The 20,955-nt window shown below is 42.4% G+C and overlaps 1 protein-coding gene across 4 annotated transcripts in view; it reads left to right on the plus strand.

Moving 5' to 3' along the window:
- Nucleotides 1-20,955, plus strand: part of FRAS1 (Fraser extracellular matrix complex subunit 1) — a 306,626-nt gene that overhangs the window by 194,266 nt on the left and 91,405 nt on the right. For all 4 annotated transcript variants that reach the window (XM_048846813.2, XM_075127463.1, XM_075127464.1 and 1 more), the window contains 8 exons: nt 1,265-1,405; nt 1,695-1,835; nt 2,559-2,699; nt 3,796-4,066; nt 5,189-5,273; nt 9,005-9,331; nt 14,318-14,471; nt 20,267-20,445. In XM_048846813.2, coding sequence (XP_048702770.2) covers nt 1,265-1,405; nt 1,695-1,835; nt 2,559-2,699; nt 3,796-4,066; nt 5,189-5,273; nt 9,005-9,331; nt 14,318-14,471; nt 20,267-20,445 — 1,439 coding nt within the window. The remainder of the gene's footprint in view (nt 1-1,264; nt 1,406-1,694; nt 1,836-2,558; nt 2,700-3,795; nt 4,067-5,188; nt 5,274-9,004; nt 9,332-14,317; nt 14,472-20,266; nt 20,446-20,955) is intronic.

The raw sequence follows: 20,955 nt of genomic DNA on the forward strand, positions 1-20,955 counted from the left end.
CAAGATTATTGCAAACCCTTCCTTTGTAAATGATTTAGTAAGTGAGCCATCAAACGTTCCAAGGGTCAGGTTTAGCAATTCTTTCAGTCGCCACTCAATGGAATAATGAATGAGGTTAACATTTTAAATCTTTTTGTCTTGAGTGCATGTAGGGTCTTGTATATTGACCTGAGTATCTCTGGCTTATAAATACTACATCTCTGACCAACAACAACAAATATTGAGAAAGATTTAGAAGACTTGAGAGATTTCCAAAACTCTCCTAGATAATATTCCGTACTGGAAATGTAGTTTGAGGACGATGTAGCTTTATCGTCTACCACCACCATTCAAAGCACTATTGCAAATCAATTGTTATTAGATAGTTATTTCTGACTGGCTCTCTCTATGCTTCGTTTAACTAGGCAGTGAGAGTCTGATGATATTTCAGTACTGTAGAGAAGCAGTGTACAGGGCACTGGACTGAGAGTGTTCTACCTGTCTGCCACAGATCTACCATGTGACACTGGGCAAGTCACCTCACCGTCCTAGGCCTTTGTTTCCCCTCCTCCTCATTGTCCATCTTGTCTACTTAGACTATAAGCTTTTGAGAGCGGGGATTGTCTTGAATGATGTATTTGTACAGGGCCTAGCACCACGATGCCCTGATCGAGGTGCTACTGTACTATAAATAATAATATTATAGGTCATATTATGCCCTGGCGGACACGGACACATGCACGCGGTCTCCACTAAAGGCGGCAGGAGCCATGCCTGGGAATCTGCAGGTGGAATTGGGCCTAACTGTATTTGCTATGTTTCTGGCCTGAGGACTCTCTTCAATGAGTGACCTTCCTCTTTGGTTAGTTTGAACTGGGAAAGCTTTCGGCATCCCAGCAGTTCCAGTCTGTGCAAGATAAGAGATTGAGGATTTATGTGGATAAATACTAATGCTTAGCATTGGCAAATAAGGACCTACTGGTGCCTAAGGGACAAGAGCAGACTTCTCTGGCTGCAAAGCTGCATCACTGATAAGCAGGTCCAAACACTGAACAATACCTGTGTTTAACGTAATTAGGGAATGTGAAGCCGAAGAGGGGAATTCCTGTTGTTAGAAGAAGGCCCCATATTAGAAATCTTTCTTATTTTACATCTATTACACTGTCCTTGCTTTACCCTTTGCTGCTAGGGATTAGGCTTCCACAGCGGATAGCTGCCTAATGTGTTAAACGCGTGTACAGTGCTGGATGTGCACGCAGACGTTTTGGTGTTTTCTTGATTCCAGAGTGTGACTGGAGCTGTAATGCTTGTAAAGGCCCCGCAAGGACTGACTGTCTGCAGTGCATGGATGGCTACATTCTGCAGGATGGGGCCTGTGTTGAACAGTGCCCATTAGCTTTCTACAGGGAATCAGACACATGCCAACGTAAGTCTCTGTGAAACTGCTTCTAGCTATCAGTACGGTGCCATGCTTCCCTAGTTCGTTTTTCAGTCTCTCTCTAATTCTCATTTGTGTGTACAGCAAGTTTTTGATTCTGAAGGCATGCCCTAACGTCAGCCTCCAAACCCCCTACACGCAATGTGTCTCTTTAGACATATAGGTATTAATGTCGTAGACCTAGCCATATCTTGCTTTTGTGCAGGCAGCCATAAAAGGTCTAGTTGCTAGTACGTAGATGGTAGTTAATTGTTTTGGTTTTGCAAATGGTTTTCAGGATGTGATGACCATTGCCTCCAGTGTCACCATCCAAATGAGTGCGCTCGTTGTGAAGCTCCCTTTTTCCTCTTGCAAACACACTGTGTCCTGGACTGTGGGAAGCGATATTATGCAGACCGTGCAGAACAGAAATGCACAGGTGAACAGAACTGGGGTGAGAAGGTGGGATGGGATTGAGGGTGCAACTCTTTAAACACTGTGAACTGTTAATTCTCACATGGTGGTTTAGGCAAACAGAGAGCACCATTGACATGCAGTGATATGAAACTCATTGCTGACTCGGTGAAATCAGATTGAGAATTAAGGAATAGGCTATGCCTACCCTAGAACCCACTTACGATGAGTTTGGATAGAGTGAAATTCCATGCAAACAGCAACTCTGGTTTTAGTGAACCTCTACTTATGACATTTGCCCATAATGAAAATAATATTCACTGTTATGTAATAGATCCACTCTGTTATAGCTTTCTCCTGTACGTTCAGATTAGCTAGTTGTGCAGGATCTGAGTGCATGGCCAGATTTTTCACTTGTGCAAAGCTAACCATGGTTCCACTTAAAACATTCTTCTGTTTTGAAAGATTGTCAGTGTGAGAGAGCTTTCCTATGTTAAATGGGGGAATACTAGTAGAACCAGCAATGAATCTCACACTGGTAAAAGCTTCCTACCAAGGACACCACTCTCTGTGTATTTGTGAGTGGGTGTGTTAGCACTTGTAGATACAGTTTGGGTCATTTTTTACCATTAGGCAAGGTAGTAATGGGAGTAGTTGTTTCCTAATCTAAGAACTGGGACACCTGCACGTATCAGTTCTTGCATTGTTTGTGGTGCCTGATGAGGTTGTGCCTTCCCATCCATCTCAGCTTGCCCCGTGGGATGCTTGGAGTGTGACAATGCCAGTGAGTGCCACCTCTGTGATGCCACCATGTTTCTGAAGAACAAGCTTTGTGTTTCTTACTGTGCTCATGGTTTTTATGGCAACACCAGGACCAGAGTGTGTGAAGGTGAGTTCCTCCCATGGTGGATAAGGGAACTTAACTGGTGTTTTTCTGACAGGTTTTTGGGTCGAGAGGTAGCACTTGTTTAGTAGTATTTTTGAAACTCAAGTTTTGTACAGACACTCCATGCTGTTCACGGACTGGCTATTAAAAGGAGTAGAAAGCTAGTTCTCTGTAATGTTTCTTTTCAGGAAAATGCATGCAGCTGGCATTCCAAGTAAAGTTAATTTGTATAGTTAGGGATAATTCTCTTCAGCTGCAGCATGTTCCTCGCAGCCCCGTCTCCCATCATTCATGGATGCAGAATAAAACCATGTGGAAAAAATACATTACTGAGGCAACAATGATACATAGCATTTTATATGTACAAAGCACCATGTAGACATGAACTAATTAATACCTCTGAAGGGTAGATCAGTAAGGGTTGTTGTTCCCATTTTACAGATAGGGATACAGAGATAAGAAGTGTCTTGTCTGAGCTCACACAGTCTGTGGCAGAACCTGGATTAGAAATCGGTCCCTCCTGATACTCTGCTCTGTGTTCATTCCTCTAGACCACTGTGTCCTCCAGTAATGAGAGTGATATTAGGTGAGTCTGGTCTAGTATCTAGCAGAGGGCAGCAGCAAACATGCACGTCTAGGAGGACAGAGAGACAAATAAACATTGCCTCTGATTATGTAGTGAGAGCATGTCTTAGGTATTAATAAAAAGAAAAGGAGTACTTGTGGCACCTTAGAGACTAACCAATTTATTTGAGCATGAGCTTTCGTGAGCTACAGCTCACTTCATCGGATGCATACCGTGGAAACTGCAGCAGACATTATATACACACAGAGATCATGAAACAATACCTCTCCCACCCCACTGTCCTGCTGGTAATAGCTTATCTAAAGTGATCATCAAGTTGGGCCATTTCCAGCACAAATCCAGGTTTTTTCTCACCCTCCACCCCCCCCCCAAACTCACTCTCCTGCTGGTAATAAATTGGTTAGTCTCTAAGGTGCCACAAGTACTCCTTTTCTTTTTGCGAATACAGACTAACACGGCTGTTACTCTGAAACCTGTCATTAGGTATTAATGACGTTTTTCCCTTGTTTCTAGCCAGTACAGATATGTCTGCTCCCCAGGTGAATGGTTTACTCACAGTAGGGATTGGTGGGGTAAAGCCACTAGACTTGTCCTTCATGGATGCACGTGACCTGGGTGACCAAGATGGAGAGCTGCTGTTCCATGTGGTCCGCTCTCCCACCAATGGCAGGCTAGTGATAATGGAGAATGGGAAAGATGTGCAACTGGACAAAGGTGACCACTTCAGTTGGAAGGATGTGAAGGAGAAGAGAGTCCGCTTTGTGCACAGCAAAGAGAAATCCAGGTGACTGAGTGTGTCTTTGTTTTGATCTCTTGGTCTCGCAACGATGGATGCGTCTCGAAGAGTTACTCACCTGTCAGTCGGCACAGCACCGAAACTGCTTTCTGTGAGGCGCATTGCAATGTTTCCATCACAGTACCAAAGTTGCTGTACCATGGTATCACAGGCTGCACATTTCACTCCGTGTTTAGAATAGGAGAGAACTATGCTCCAGCTTCCGTTTAATTGAATGAGAGTTTGCTGTTGGATTCAGTGGGAGCAAGTGTAGCTCCCATGCTTGGGATACAGTGATGGTGGCGGTAAATGTTGATGTTTTAAGGGTGGTTGTGGTACATAGTTATTTGATACCGACAGGAAAATATTCAAATAATTATGTAGATCCACATCCCAGCATGACCTGCGCTTAGCCACTGCTGACGTCATGCTCTTGCTTTTTAGGTCCTGACAGTATGTTCCCTTACTTCGTGTATAGTACCTGGGTGTGTTCAGATCTGTAATGTTTGAGGAAATTGCATCTACTGACTGCCACTCCTATGTGCCTGAATGAGACTGAGCGCCAAATTCCACACTCGGTTACACCACCCTGCAACCAGAATAAGCCCTAGTGTGTGGGCTGGAATCAGTGGAGTTATTCCAGTTTTACACCTGTGTAACTAAGAGCAGAATTTGGCCCATTGTTGTCAATAATAATTTTTTACTTTCAGAGCACTCTTCATGTCAGAATCTCAAAGCACTTAAAAATGTAAGCTAATTCTGACGAGAGAAGGGGCAGGAGCATGTGGTTTTCTATTGAGCTAGAGATTTCTTTCTGCGTGGTCTTCAAAAAGTCACTTCAGTGCTTTTGAAAATCCCACCCAGTATTCTTTAATGGAGACTAGTTTATTGAATTTTGGACATACTGGTTTACTGTAGATAATAATAGGCAAAGGGAAATTGGAGTATATTATGTACTGTGAATGCACTTTACTGAAGATACTATATAAACCTAATTGCAGAAGTATTAAGTTCACCTGCCACTAATCTACTCATTCCTCTTTGAATATATAGTATTTTGTCTTTCTTCTGTTCCACAAGCACATTTCATCCATTAATATTATTCTATTTTTATGCGGGGGACTTGTTTAGGAAAGGTCAGTTTTCCTTGAAGGTCAGCGACCAGCGGCTCTTCTCCCAGTTAGAGATGATCACCGTGCAAGCACTGTCGACACAGGTAATATAACAAAGCTGAAGAAATCCCTGATTTTTTTTATATAGATTTTAAATTTACAAGAGAAACTTGGTATCTTGTAACAATAACAAATGAACCTGAGCAAAAGTCAGTCGATCTGAATTTCTTCAGGCCAAAGAGGATATACCAGAGACACACAAGGCTGGATTCTCCTCTCATTTACACGGGTGTGAATTAGGAGAAGCTCCATTTAATTTAATAGAATTACACCATGTAAAAACAGTTTAAGTGAGAGCAGAATTTGGGCCACTGAGGACTGTAGTGCTGTGCACAATTATTATGGTATAGCAGAACGGCAGCTCTTCTAACGTTAACGTTGAGAGTCACTTACTTTTTAAAATAGTCTTACAGTTAGTGGATGATCTAGATGTTTATTCCACTTCAACGGAGTCATTATTGATCTCTACAGGAGAATCTTTTGCACTTGAAAGCCTGTAGTAAGAGTGTCTGCTTCCGGGCTGCTGATTAAGTAGACTAGTAGGAACAAACAGAGCAAAGGAGATTTCTAAATGTCTCTGCAGTCATTTATGTACCCCTTAAACTGCTCACCACTTTTACTCATGTATATGATTATTTTACTATCATTATTACTTAATATCTGTAGTCTGCTATTGCCTAGAGGCCTCAACTAAGTTGAGGCCCCATGGTGGTAGGGGCTGTACAAACATATAGCAAAAGAGGTTCATGCCCCATAGAGCTTACAGTCTGAAACACAAAATATAAAAGGTGGATGAGAGAAACAAGTATGTGAAAGGAGGACAGGGTTACAAAATTAATTGGATGTTTTAGCACAGATTAGCTGGGTACGCAATTCTTAGCCAATCAGTAGTGGTAATCACATCTTATACTCTTATGGGACCTGATTCTCATTTAAACAAAGGCTGTTTTACACCAGTCTGGCCAGTGTAAAGGAGAATGAGAATCATAAACTTCAAGGCCTCTTTATATCATCAAAGCAGTGTAAAACAGCCTTAGTGTTACTGAGAATCAGAGCCACAGTCTTTTAGTGTTGACTCTTGTCTGCCTGACTCCGCACCCTTAATCGTGAGTCATTTAAGAAATATATAAAAGTTTCTTTAATCTCTCCAGTTAGGTTCAGATTTCAGGCTGTAGTGCTATGCTGTGTTTTAGGCTAATTATGTAGGATCACAACCAGCTGCAACACCGCTCCAAAGCAGAAATGTTGGCACATTGAACTACTGACATCCTCACTATGTATAGCATTGGTGACCATTTTATTTATCTATTTAGTGTTCCTGATAGGGAATAAATCCTCCAGTTTGAGAAGGTTTTTTCTTTTTGGGGGACCCATAGTCTCTTGATCCTGTGAAGTCAGTAGGAATTCAGCACCTCGCAGGGTTGGGCCCTTTAATGGTAACTTGAGGATTTTTTTTTTTTAAATATCTTGATTGTGTTTTCTTACTTTTAAGCATTATTTTCTATGTGGGCTAAATTAATAGCTTACACAATAACTTACAGAACTCAACAGTGCTCCTTACAAGAAAGAACTAGATAACTAATTTGAAACTGGTAAAATTTGGACTGTAACCGGACTTCTTCCCAGGTTATGTAATGTCTTCAAGATGGAGGTTAGGTACCCCTTTGCCCTGGAGTTAAAGCTGTTGTGTAGCCGGGTTGGTCCAATCTATAAATAGAATTTGTTTTCCATAAAACATATGTCTGAGCATTATTTGGCGGCCTTGTACTTTGCGCAGCAAGAAAATATTTCATTACAGGCCTAGTCTTACAACTGTTGAAGTCATTAGTAGAACTCCCATTGGTTTGAGTGGAAGCAGAGTAGAGACTTAGGTGAGCTAGGACTAGAGGTCTAATCCAAAGCCTATTGAAGTCAGTTCCAACTCCAGTGACTTCTAAGGGTCAGGCCCTAGGGTCTGTGTCTGTACAAACACTTCATACACTAGCTGAGGTGAAGAGTTTAAGAATGCTATTGCCTGATTCTTTTGGAGACAATGGGCCAAATTCAGTCCCCGCATAAGGAGACATGATTCCATTGACTTCAGTGGAAGTTGGACCTACTTATGCCCATGCCAAATTTAGTCCAAAGTCTGTGCTGCTTAATTCTCATTTTGTCTGCTGGACAAGAGATCAAAAGCCCAGCCAAGTGGAGGTGGCTTTTTGCTTCAGACTCACTTCTTCACCAGCAGAATAACGAAACCCTGTGCATTCCCATGTTACTCCCTTCAGTCACTTCCACTGAGACACTGTAACATAAGCTGAGGTCTCCCAGCCATTAGGTGTCACATGGAGTCATTTGTCTGTGTGAAGCCATCCCTTTAGATTTCTTTTTAATTTGCATGTCAGGGAATAGATAAGTACCCATAGTCTGTATCATGTGCGTTTGCAGCAGTGTTCCTTATACGACAATATCATTGGTTTAATAACCTTTGTTTTTGAGGAAAAGAGTGGGTCTGAGAAGAAGTGCTGTTCTAAAAAGAACCCCTATTTCAGCAGAGGGATATTAAACTAAGATTATTATTTAGTTGTATTATGGTTGTGCCTACAGGTTCCAACCGGGGTGAGGGCCCCATGATGAAAGGCACTATACACACACAGAACAAAAAGATAGTCTCTGTCCCTAAGAGCTTGCAATTTAAAGTAGGTGACAATAGACAACAGGTGGAGACAATCTGTGTTCTTTGGCTTTGGGTTTTGATTAGAAAAAAAAATCCCTTTTCTAAAGGTTCATGTTGCCTGTTTCCTAGATAAAGGGACACTTGAAACCTGAAGAAAACACATTTACCCAGATACGTAACCGGTTATAATGAAACAGTGATCTGCGTTATATGCCCTTCCCCTAACCTGTCTGTCTTGTCTGGTAGATTTTAAGCTCTTCAGAGCAGGGATAGTCTGCTGCTCTGTGCTTGTACAGTGCGTAACGCAAGGCGGCCCTGATCTCGGTTGCTGCCTGAGCACTACCATGATAAATATGATTAATAATGATGTTGCCATACCACCTGGGACTGCAATTTCATTTGATTACAAAAGCAAAGCATGGTGGGCCTGGTCATTACCTGTATGGGAGACCTCCACGGAATGCCTAGGAGCTGCAGAAATGGGAAGTGGTGAATGCAAAAGGCGGCACTCTTCTCTTGGGCTACATCTAGAGCCATTACCCAGTATGTGCAAGAGGAGACGGCATTGTCTGGTCCATGAAGTTTCAGGTCATATTTTTATGTACGTTTTCCTCCTCATCATAGCCTTTCCTTGATAGGAATGGTGCCTTCTCCTTCTTGGTCATTGGGCAAGCGAGAGGGTTGTAACTAGGCACTAGGGCAGCTCTACCAAAATCAGAGGGAAAAGATCTGGAAATCAGTTATTGCTCGGAGTTCCCATTGACTTTAGCAAAACCAGGCCTTGTCCCTTGAGGTTCTTATTGAGCTATCTAAGCAGAGCAGCAAAGGGGATACAGACCGTGAGCAGGTAACTACATTCTTTATGCATAAATGTCCTGAGGCTTTTTGTTCAGCTTGCTGCAGTGTGAGAATCCCACCTTCTAATGTAATTAAATCTGTCTAGATAGTCTTAAGTTCTACCCTTCTGGGGAAACGTGCAGTTAGTGAATTCCTATTGTTTACAAATAGGGGCTTTCCAGCACATGAAGGGAATTAATCTCCCTACCCCACACCTTACTTCCAGACTTCCAACAGCATTAGAGCACTGTTGTTTAGCTAAGAGCTGTGTTTATGTTTCAGGCCCCCTACGTGCTAAGGAATGAAGTCCTCTTTATTAGCAGAGGGGATACTGGATCAATAACAAACATGTTGCTTGATATTCGAGACAATGACAATCCCCAGGATGTAGCAGTGATGGTTTTAGATCCTCCACGTCATGGCCAGCTGGTCAAAGCTCCAGGGGACACAGCTTCTGCAGCCCAAGTATTCTATCTGGATGACCTGGCGAATGGACTCCTACGGTACGCTCACGATGGTTCTGACAGTCGGGATGATACGGTTCTTCTGCAAGTGAATGATGGGCACCACTTCCAGAATATCCTGTTCCACATTAAGATTTCTCCAAAGGTATGTTCCTTTCTGCAGTGGCCAAGCTAGTAGTTTATAAAAGCAGTATATCTGGGGGAGAGGTTAGAGACCAGACATTGCTGACAGGGGTGCAGCAAGGGAGGGGCAAAGTGGCAGGTTGGGTTTGGGTTTGGGTTTGCAAAATCTTGTCTGTTTGTGTTTTGGTTTGTAGACCCACAATGGTTCCACTTTAGTGGTTCAGCTTAGCTAAATAGTTCCTGTTTCAGTTCATCTGTAGCTGCAGTCTGAGAGTTGAAAATGCACCATTCTTTTTTGCGTTGGGAGCAATAGACATGTGAGAAGAGGGGGACCTGACTCTACCCTCACTCCCTGGAGGAAGGGGTGCTGAGAGGCTGGTAGCAATCTGCAGGCAATAGTGTGATATTGGACATGGGCCCCCAGCTAAAAAATTCACATCTGGATCCAAACTTCCCCCAAAGTCTGAGGGTGCACTGATTAGGGGATTTGGGCCAGCAAATTATAAAATTAGGGGCCAGAGGCAAAGTTCTGATCCAGATAAGGAGTCAAATGTCCCCGAAGTGTGGAGGTGTTTGGGTTTGGGGTTGTAATAAGGAGTCAAACGTCCCCAAAGTGTGGAGGTGTTTGGGTTTGGGGTTGTGATTGAGGCTCATTTATGACTGGCTTTAAAGCGGGTTATTCATTTGACCAGAGGTTAGGTTATGTAGCTAAGTAACATCAGTGGAGGAGAAAACAGGACAGCTTGGTGTTTGGGAAAAAAGAGTTCTTCTGTGAGTGCCCGACGCAGTAACTTAGTATTACACAGTCCGTGCTAAATTGTGAGAAGAGTGGATGCATCTGGAAAATGAATGGATCTCAGGAAACTATCAGGAAAAGAAACCTACATAAATTAAAAGGCTTAGTTAACAAAGTGTTTGAATTGCTGACTTCAGCTTTAAAGGGATGGGGAGGTATTGAGTGCGGTGAGTTGGCTGATCAACATCCCAAAGCTATCAAGATCACTGAAGTTTAATAAACTTTACTTAATACTTGACCCTTCTTAATATTTAATCATGTTCCTAGAGATATTTGAGAAGAGATCCCTAAAATTTAACAATTATTATTATTTATTTTAATTTAATTCTTCCATTTTTATTAAAAACTGGATGTTCCCACCTGTAGTTGTGTTATTCCCATTCTAAGTACAGGGAATGCGGTGGTAAAGAAAATTATGGTGCAGTATCTATTTTTAAATCACATCACTTTTAAAAAACAAAAAAAGTAGAATGCATTGTGGCAGACAATTTTTATGTCAGACACTATACATTGTGTAACAATCATTTCAATAATGTGTGGTGGTGTCATAAGATAAGAGTCGTCAAAAAGTCAAGGATTTGTCCACCTGAGAAGAGGTCAGATTTGTGCAGTCCTGCTATTGTGTATTGTGGAACCCAACAATTACAACTGACTTCCTTATATAACTTTGGCCAAGTCACTTAATCTTCCAGGGAAGGGGTTGGAAGAGGCGGGGCAGAGGTGGGGCCTCACGGAAGGGGTGGAGTGGGGGCGGGGCCAGGGCAGTGGGTTGGGGGGTGGTCAGTGGTGCGGCCCTCGGGCCAATGTACTAGTCCCCATGTGGCCCTCGTGGTCATTTGAGTTTGAGACCCCTGCTCTATTGGGAAACAGTGAGTCCACACCCTAGAAAATGTGCCATCTGACAGCATCAGATCAGCCAAAGCGGGAGTTAGACCTGGCTGCATGTTGTGTGTTTGTTGTAGGTATCAGCCTGGGTAATGGGATATGGAACCCTTTGCCTTCCAGGTGGCCAAAAGATACTTAGATCAGATGGTTGTGTGATGTTCAGTGTAGTAAGGGCTGATAGTCTCGGTTCATTTCGCAGTGGATGAGTATCTCTTGTGGGCAGTTTCAGCAGGAAGGCCCAGATTTGAACGGGCATAGAGACTGAACTACCTTCTCACCACTAGGGGCGATTCAGCCAGGTTGGGGTTGAGGCACATTGGCAAGGCAGTGTGGCGGAAGCATGACCAGCAATAGCCTGTGCTATACTTGCTGAGTGGTTAAATAGAGAGGACTTTAGTCTTCAGGACTGTTCAGTACTCACAAAAGGTGCATTCAAATTCATGCGTGTGGGTACGCGCACACACACAGTGGAAATGTAACGATCAGCCTTACCACCGGTAAACAAAAATCTGACATGATTCCAGTTGTGTCGCTGACCTCTGCAAGAGAACTGACTCTGGCCTAGCTATAACTTGTCACTTACAAAATAAAAGGATTAGCAAGCAAGAAGGAACCTTTTGCTGAGTACATTTTTATTAATTAGTTGAATCACAGCATCAAAGCCAGCCGGGAATGTTATTGAAAAATGACTGAATGATTTATTGTGGGGAATGAAGAGCCCTTCATTCATTCATCCATCCCTTCGAAATGAGGAAATGCCATTGTTGCTCTGGAACTGTGACCTTACTTTTAATTAACATTTTCTTGGAAATTTTTTCTTCTCATACAGTGCATTTTTGGCCCTCGCCCTCAAAGTACTCTGAAGCAGGGCTGCTCTCTCATTTCTCCCCTGCCATAATAAATCTGGTAATTTCTCTGACCCTTTCAAGCTGGTAATTTCCTGCTGCTGATTTATGCTTTGATGTTAAACTCCATAAGTGCCGTGACATCACTGACACTTGAAGACGGGTGGAAAGTTGCCATGGGTATTGTTAGGGTTCTCCTTTGCTGGCAATCAGTCCTGTCTTACTTCTGCTCAATTCTTTTAAAGAATAAAGCGGTCATTTGTCCTAGGGGATCTGCTGATCCTAAATGATGTAAAACTTAGGACTACATGACATTCTGATTTAAAAAAATTGCATTATGCAAAATCAATATTAAATTCATTAAAATTTGATTGGTAGATCTCAAAAAGTAATTGTAAGGGGGGAGTTATCATATAATGGGGGTGTTTTAATGGGGACCTGCAGAGATCCTGCAGGGATCTGTTCTTGGTCCAGTGTTGTTCAATATTTTTATAAATGATTTGGAAGCAAATATAAAATCATTACTGATAAAGTTTGTACCTAACATAAAACTTGATGAAGCGGTAAACAGTGAGGACAGTTAAGTTATACAGAGCAATCTGGATTGGTTGGTAAAATGGGTTTATTTGAACAACATGCAGTTTAATGCAGCCAAATGTGAGGTCATACAGGTAGGAACCAAGAATGTGGGTCACACTTACAGGATGTGCGGGACTGTAGCCTAGAAAGTAGTGACTGAAAAGGATATAGGGGTCCTGGTGGATAGCCCAGCTGAAGAGGAGTTGCCAATGTCATGCTGTGGCTAAGATGGCTAGTATGATTCTTGGCTGTAATGCTGGGCAATATCGAGTAGATGGAGGGGAGTGTTATTACCAGTGTATATGGTATTAATGAAGCCATTCCTGGAACACTAGGACATGTTCTGCTGTCCACACTTCAAGAAGGATGTTGAAAAATTGAAAAGGTTTCAAAAAAAGAGCTATAAGAATTGTTTGGAAAACCTGCCTTACAGTGGAAGACTTAGGAAGCTCAATATATTTAGCTTATCAAAGAGAAGATTGAAGTGACTTGACCATGGTCTATAAGTACTTACACGGGGCGACAATTTTTGATAGGAGAGCACTTTTAAATTTAGTAGACAAAGGTATAATAAGGTGACTGGAAGGTGAAGCTAGGTGAGTTCAGTCTATAAATAAGGCATAAATGTTTAACACTGAGGGTAATTAACCATTGGAACATTTACCAAGGGATGTGGTAGATTCTTAATCACGTGAAGTCTTTAAATTAAGACTGGATGTCTTTATCAAAAATATGTTCCAGCTAAACCACAAAATGTGGGCTTGATGCGGGAATTGCTGGGTGAAATTCTGTGGCCTGGATTACACAGGAGGTCAGACAAGATGATCACAAGGGCCACCTCTAGCCTTAGAGCCCAGTAATCTAGGATGAGGTATTTGAGAACTTGTCACTGTTGTTAAAACTGACTTTGCCTTGGGATAAATTTGGCTCCCAAATATTTATTTTCCAGTTGGAAAACTTCCTGTGCCACAAGTAAGGTCCCTTCCAACCCTGATAGTCTCTGATATTTTATGAACATCAGGTTTATTTATGTGTCTCTTCCAGACACACTACCACACCCAAACCCCTCGGTCATTTCATGTATTCGCAAACACTTTTGTAATGGCAGAACTATATCAGAAAAGTTCTCCCCAGCGTGGTGTTGGTTCTAAAGGTGTTATACTTTGACATGCTTCCTAAGATGTGAAAGGGGTGAGAGATTGAAGTGATTGCCAGGGCCTGTGTGTATTGAAGTGTCACTGTTCCACTATGATGAAAATTACAGATACTTAAAAAGGTTGAGAGTGTTTTTATTTATAGCTTGTTTTTAAATGAGGGTGTGGTTTATAACCATCCTCAAAGTGTGTGTGGGGAAAGGATTTAAAAGGGGGAGAGATAGCATCAGACAAGTATTCTAGTCCTGGACAAAGGTTTTAGCAGTGGAGATAGTGAGGATTTTTGACAGTGTCATGGAGGTTAACCTGACAAGAGAGAAGCTGCAAAGGGAAAGAAAGGGAAGCAGATGCACCAGGACTTAAGGACAAGGAAGACAATACTGTTTAAATGAAGAGGTGAAAAGGCCACTGACAGAGACGGAGGATGATGGTACGGAGAGGATTAGGGAGGGAGTGACTTGCGATCAGGAGAAGCTGGGCTCAAAGGGGACAAGAAGAAAGTCACAAATGGGACTGAAGAATGAGAAAGTGGAAAGTGGGAAGGAAAACAAGGTGGGAAATGGAATTGGTAGGACAGGGAGCTTCCCTCTTTGAAGCAGATGAGAATCAAAGAGAGTCAGCTGCCTCATGTGTTCTGCAATATTCAACCTCATCCTTCTTGTTTAAAAATTTGTTTACACTGGCCCATTATCATTGCTCTTCAACCAAGCCTCTGCTGCTTCCCCCCTCCCACCCCCAATCCCCTGCAGAGTGATGGAGGCCCCCGGCTGGTCACTAACCCCCTGGTGTGGGTCCCAGAAGGAGGGATGCTGCAGATCACCAACAGAATTTTGCAAGCAGAGATGCCTGGTGCCAGTGAATCTGAGATAACCTACACGATCATCAAGGACCAGCCAAGATACGGTAACTTATTGTAGATCCTGTACTACCAGGGGACATTGCTGTTGGGCTGCTCCTTCTCCTTCCCTGGTGTCTCCCACCCTTAACAGAAGAAGTGCAGGTTTCTAATTCTCTGGGAGTCAGGCATGCTCAGCACTGGCTAAGGACATTATTTCATGGTATTTTGTACACATCAAATATCTTTGGAGAACGCAGTTAGTTATAGTGCGCGTTTCAATACCATCAGCTACGAATACTTACATATGATGTCCAAATCCCACATCTGGCCAGTTAAAATGGGCATCAGCTTGTAAAACAGTCATGGCTAGATTCCAGTCTGAATGCCCAAATGGTGGGGCTGCGTGTTCCGTTTCATTGTCCATGGTTGCAGATGCATTGAGCTCAGTGCAGTTAATATGGAGTTAGACCCAGATGCTCAAAGGTATTTAGGCACCTAACTCCCATTGATTTCAGTGGAAGCTGGGCACCAAGTATCTTGTGAGGACCTGGGACAAAGACCCTCATGGGAACACGATGTCACCCACTGTTTGTCAAATGGTAACATGATGTGATGCAGTGTCGTTGTAGCCATGTTGGTTCCAGGATATTAGAAGGACAAGGCGGGTGAGAGAATATCTTTTATTGGACCAATTCTTATGTCAACCTTATCTCCTAATTCCCACTGTGGGCTCTGATCTCTGAGTGGCTGCCTTCACAGTCTACAGAAACAAAGGTGGTAAAAGCATTCTACAGGCTGAGGGGAAGGCAGGGTGGTAAGTAATGGGATTTGTGACTGAGGTACAAATTCGGAGAAGCTGGATGGGAAAGAGAACAGAGCACATCGGGCTGGAAAATAAATATGAATAAGAGAGAACGACATTAATTTCCCCATCAGATGTATTGTTTCATTCACAAGGACAAATAATCTTTAAACATGCTTTAGACCCAAATGAAACTGTATTGTTTTAATTTGCTGAACCAGATCAATTTAGAAAGGGTCACTTTAACAACACAGACTCTGCTCTTCTCCGTGTTGTTTTTAGAATAGGTTTAATTCTTAAACAGCTGCTGAAGCCTCACAGAAGATGTTGATAAACACAGTGCTACTGTTCAGTTCATATTTAAATATGCCCTATATTGTCTCTGGGTAAGGCGAGAGTCTCGTTTTTAATCATTTGAAATATTGGTATGAAAACAGGAATTTGATCTTTAGGAATTCATCTCCTGCTGCCTAATCCTCATTTGAAGTTATAATCCTCTGGATGTATCATCGTAAATATCTCCACAACAACTATTTGTGATTATATAAACAGAGGTTTATGGCTTCAGATGAGAAATAAACAGCAGGAGCCTTTGATCTTCAAAGTTTTCTATGAAATATTATTCCTGGTGGTGGTAATAATAATTTAAGAAAAAGCAAGGAAATACAAAAACAGGTCCTGAGTAAAAAAGGGTCAACATAGGGCTCCAGTACAAGCAGAATTCCAGATCCGTGAAATGTGTGTGCATTTTCTAGTCTCAGCTTGTTGTTGTTCCAGACCAGTTAGAAATGAACCATCTATGTATTTTTATTTGCTGATGCTTCCTTCTGATTTGTGGGGGAATAGCTACTCCAGAGGCTAAATCCTGGCCCAATTGAAGTCAGTCTCAAAACTGCAAGTTGACTTCAGTAGGATCTGGATTTCACTCCAGGTCTGTAATGTTAGTAAAATGAATGGGAATTGGGCATCCTAAGAGACTGACTCATGTGAGTAAAGTATCGGAATCAGGCCTATCATTAGATTGAAGGACCATGCTTCTAGGGGAATATTAGTGTAGTTTTCAGTGCGTGACAGGGTCGCCGGATGCAACCTGGACTGTGGGATCGCTGAGCCCGCTGAACTCACCAACCTGGGCTGCCTCTCGCGTTGTGATGCTGACGTCAAGCTATAACACTCTGATCAGCACTGCGTTTACACAGACATCCACGGGCAGGCACACACTGAACTGAGTTACATGAATGATGTCCCAGCCACTCATGAATCGCCAGTAGGGAGGCTCCCCCCCAGCCTTGCACCCCAGCACTATACTGTCCCACACTGCTTAAGGCTTCCTTGGGCAGTGCAAGTTCATTAGTTCACCACTCCCTCGGTGTTGAATGGATACACGCTAGCCTTTGTAAACTGAGCTGAGATTTCCCAAGCACTTCAGCCAAAACAGATTTATTAATGACAGAAAGATACATTGTAAGTGACTATAAGTGGTAGGCACACAAGTCAGAGATAGTTAACTTAAGAAAAGTTAACATTCATTCTAAATCCTAAATTTTTAGTCTAAGCAGGAACTGAACCAAACAATGTCTCACCCTGACAGATAGTACAAGCAGGTTACAGTTCCCCAGTACACAGGCTGGGACTACCTTCCAGCCTGGGACCACCCTTCCCCAGTTGGTCCATTGAGACATTCTTCCAGGTATTGAGTTGTGGGGGAGAGACCAAGTGTTGATGTCACTGTCTCTCTTTTTATATCTTCTTCCTGCTTACTAGAAAGATCCTTGCTGTGACGGGGTGGTTAGGCAACCTTCATTGGTCAGGCAGTCTCGATGGCGTATGTACTCTCTTTGAGAAGTCTCTGGGATGGCCCTTGGGAGAGTGGATTCCCTTTAATGGGCCATCAGCATGTGTCTGGCTGGTCCTCTGTTGTAGTTGAGAGGTTGGCTGGGGGTGTCTTCCAACCTCACAACATATTTCAGTAACACACATTGCTACACTTCATAACTGCACATATAATGTAGCACACACAATCCAAAAGGATATTAATGTTCAACAGATCAAGACTTTTCAAATGATACCTCCCAAGGCATGCATTGTACAAAACCGATCATAATCATGTCATAATGGTGAATATGGGGGTTCCAGGATGCTACTTTGAGGTACAGAATGTCACATAGTGATAAGAGAGAAACATGATATGCAAGCCTGCGTTTTTTTATTACTCAAACGTCATTCAAATGCGATTTTGGGAAATGAACTAAGAGAGCTTAAAATGAATATTTTGCAAAGCAGAATTATTGCTACAAAAAGAGCTAAATAATTTGTATGGGTTTTGATTAGTAGCTACAAGGGATACTTTCAAAGGTCAATAGAGAGGTGGAATGCACAATTAAATACAGATTCAGTGGGAGACTGGAGTTTGCTATATGTGCAGACTACATTTCTATCCATGAGTACTAAAACATAGGACGATATGTAATTATTAGCACAGATTATATATAACTCTAAAACAAATGAGTAAAATTAAATGTTAAGGACCAGCTAGATCCTCAGATGGTATAAATTACCATAGCTCCATTGACTTAAGTGAAGTCAGGAATACTGTGTCCGGTTCTGGTGTCCCCAATTCAAGAAGCACGTTGAAAAATTGGAGACTGTTCAGAAAAGAGATGTGAGAATGACTAAAAGATTGATAAACATGCCTTATAGTTAAAGACTCAAGGAGCTCAGTCTGTTTCGCTTATCAAAGAGAAGGGGAAAGGGTGACTTGATCACAGTCTATACGTACCTACCTGGAGAAAAGAAGCTTGATGATAGAGAGGTCTTCATTCTAGCAAACAAAGGTATCACAAGATCAAATAGCTGGAAGTTGAAGCCAGATGCATTCAGACCCTAAATGAGGTGAAAAATTTTAACAATGAGGATAATTAGCCATTGGAATAATTACCAAGGGTTGTGGTGGATTATCCGTCACCGACCATTTTTAAATCAAGATATTGGAGGTTTTTCTAAAAGATCTGCTCTAGTTCAGCCACAGCTATTACACTTGAGGCAGGAATTAATTCAGGGAAGTCCTGTGGTCTGCGTGGGTATGTTTACACTGTGTGCTAACCCCGGGCTCTGACTCCAGTGTGAGCTCAAAACCCCTTAACATCCACACACAAATCAGTCTGACTCAAGTCAGCAAGCACTCAGGACCCTGGTCTTAAGAACTACTAGGAGGGTGGGTCAGAGCCTGAATTACACCGTGATTCAGGGCCAAGCCTGGGCATTTTGCAGTGTGGATGCAGGTCAAGCCATAGACCCAAGGTCTGCATAGTGCAGTATGGACGTGTTAGCATGGCTATGAGATCCAGGTGTAGTGGTTGCAAAGCCAGTATTACAATGCAGTATGGACACTCAAGCATGGGGTTGGAAATACTGAGTCTACAAGCTCAGGTCCCACAGATCTGGGCTTGATGTGCAGTGTAGACATATCATATTATGCAGAAGGTCTGACCAGATGGTCCCAGTGGTCCTTTCTGTCCTTAAAATTTATTAAACTCTATGTGCTGAGGATCTAGCCCTAGAACTGTATACAAAATGTGATATAAAACCCATTAATATTAGGAAAAATGTCCATAATGCTCCTATTGCAATTAACAGAAAAACTGTTATTGAAGTCAATGGTGCAGGGTTGGGCCATAATTCTGAACATGCGACAAAGTTTGGTTCTGAAGTTATTGAATATATACCTGATTTACTAAATGTGTGGGTTTATTTAACCCAGGTGTTTGCATTTTGAAATAATGTATAAATTCTAGATTAAATAGACATCACAGTAGCCCTATGGGAATAGCACTGTCAGTTGCAAAAACGTTTATAAGAAAATACCGAACAAAGGAATCTACACCTTCAGCGTAATAGAATCATTTACTTTAGTGTCAGAACGGATGAAGGGTTAGGAATGCATGAATCCCAAGAGAACCTCCTCATACCCATTCAGAGGTGATACAAAGACATTTAAGATCACATGGGTCTCTTATTTGATTATCAGTTAGATATAATCTACTTTAAAAGATGTTTTATTGTTTTGATCGTGTCATTTTTCATAAGGTTTTTGTTTGATTTGTTTGTATTTATATATGAGATTTTGGAGAAACTTTGAATTATGTGTTGCACAATAAAATAAATAAAATATTTAGGACCAAGATTTTGATGCCCTTTCAGTGAGTAGCACTTGACTCTGTGTAATCTCATGGAAGTTAGGGGGCTACTCATGGAGTAAAATGTTGTTCACCATGAGTAAGGGATAAGAATCTTCTTCTATATATATTTGGAGGGTCAAAGTTGATCAATAACAGGATTGATCCTCCAGTGATAAACATTGTCATGGCTGCGTTGAACCCAGTGGAGGTAGGACAATTTACACCAGCTGAGGATCTGTCTGGCTGTGTGTAAAAGCTGATATAAGCAGAGTGTTTTCTGTGTGATATCAGGGGATCTTTAAACTGAATATTATTCCGACCAGAAGCTATAGCTTTGCAGTGTTTTTACATCAGCTAATAATACTGGGTGTTGTAATGTATTAGTTCAGCATTTCTATATGTGCTGAATATTTCTGCTTAAGTAAATTAGTAAAGAATAAAATTATGGGGTTAAAAGGTGCACAAAAGCATCAAACAAACTGGGCCAGAAAGAATTCAAGTGCACTCCATATGTTGACACAAACACTTACAAAGAGTCAGCTCTCCCTACACATAGGAGTAAGTAGAGTGGTCTAGGAGCAGTGTAGTGGCACTTGGGAAACATGGGTTTGGTTGCTGGCTCAGCCATATGCCTCCTATGTGATCTTTGGCATCTTCCCTGTGCCTGTCACCCACCTCCGGAAATGGATTCCCTACTTCACACGAGTGTTTGGAGGCTGGTGATTTTGGAGTGTTTTAATCTAGAGGCAGACCAGTGAACAGAAGAGGCTGCCAGTGGGTGAAGACTTTTCCCTTTGAATGCACAGTTGGTTGTGGGGAAGGACACACACGCTTCCTTGTCTCATGCATGGTCTCTCCCTGTTCACCTCTGCTTTCTCAGGGGAGGTCGTTCTTCTGGGTCCAGTGCCAGCAGATGGCCCAGCTGCCTCATGGCAGCGTCTGCCTGATGGAAGAGCTGCCACACCAACCACCTCTTTCACCCAGCAGGACATTAACAAAGGCATTGTGTGGTATAGGCAGTCTGGATCCCGCGCGGAGAGCGACTCTTTTTACTTCCAGGTACTGCCTGTCTTGCCATCTGTCCTAGAGCAGCTTTTATTTTCCTCTGAGACTTACTCTGTTTGCTGTGCCTTATCCATTATCAGGATCAATGTTTGTGCCTGGAGACAGAAAGGTTTAATCATAAAAAGGCTCCCTATAGGTAGGACCAAATCTTAGTCTTAATGCAGGTAAAACTCCCACTGATGCTAGAGACAGTTTTGTCCCCCGGCAGGATTTGGCCCCTTGTAATGACCGCAGTAGTAGAGGTATCCATCTGTAGAGCTGATTTATTAGGCTAACTCTTGTATGCTGATGTTGACCTCGTTTGGCACGTCACAGACCACATCGCAGATCTAGGGAAAATTGCCTTTCAAACAACTTACCAAGGGACTGCCAACTCCTAGAGGTTTGTCTGATTCTACGTCCATCTCAAAGAGGAGTAGACTCCTGAGAGGAAGTTAAATTGCACCACTCCAGTAGTGATATCCTGCTGGTAGCCTCTCTAGGCAGGAGATGGAGGAATAAAGT

This window comes from Caretta caretta, chromosome 4 (genome assembly GCF_965140235.1).
Source record: "Caretta caretta isolate rCarCar2 chromosome 4, rCarCar1.hap1, whole genome shotgun sequence".
Classification (NCBI taxonomy): domain Eukaryota; kingdom Metazoa; phylum Chordata; order Testudines; family Cheloniidae; genus Caretta; species Caretta caretta.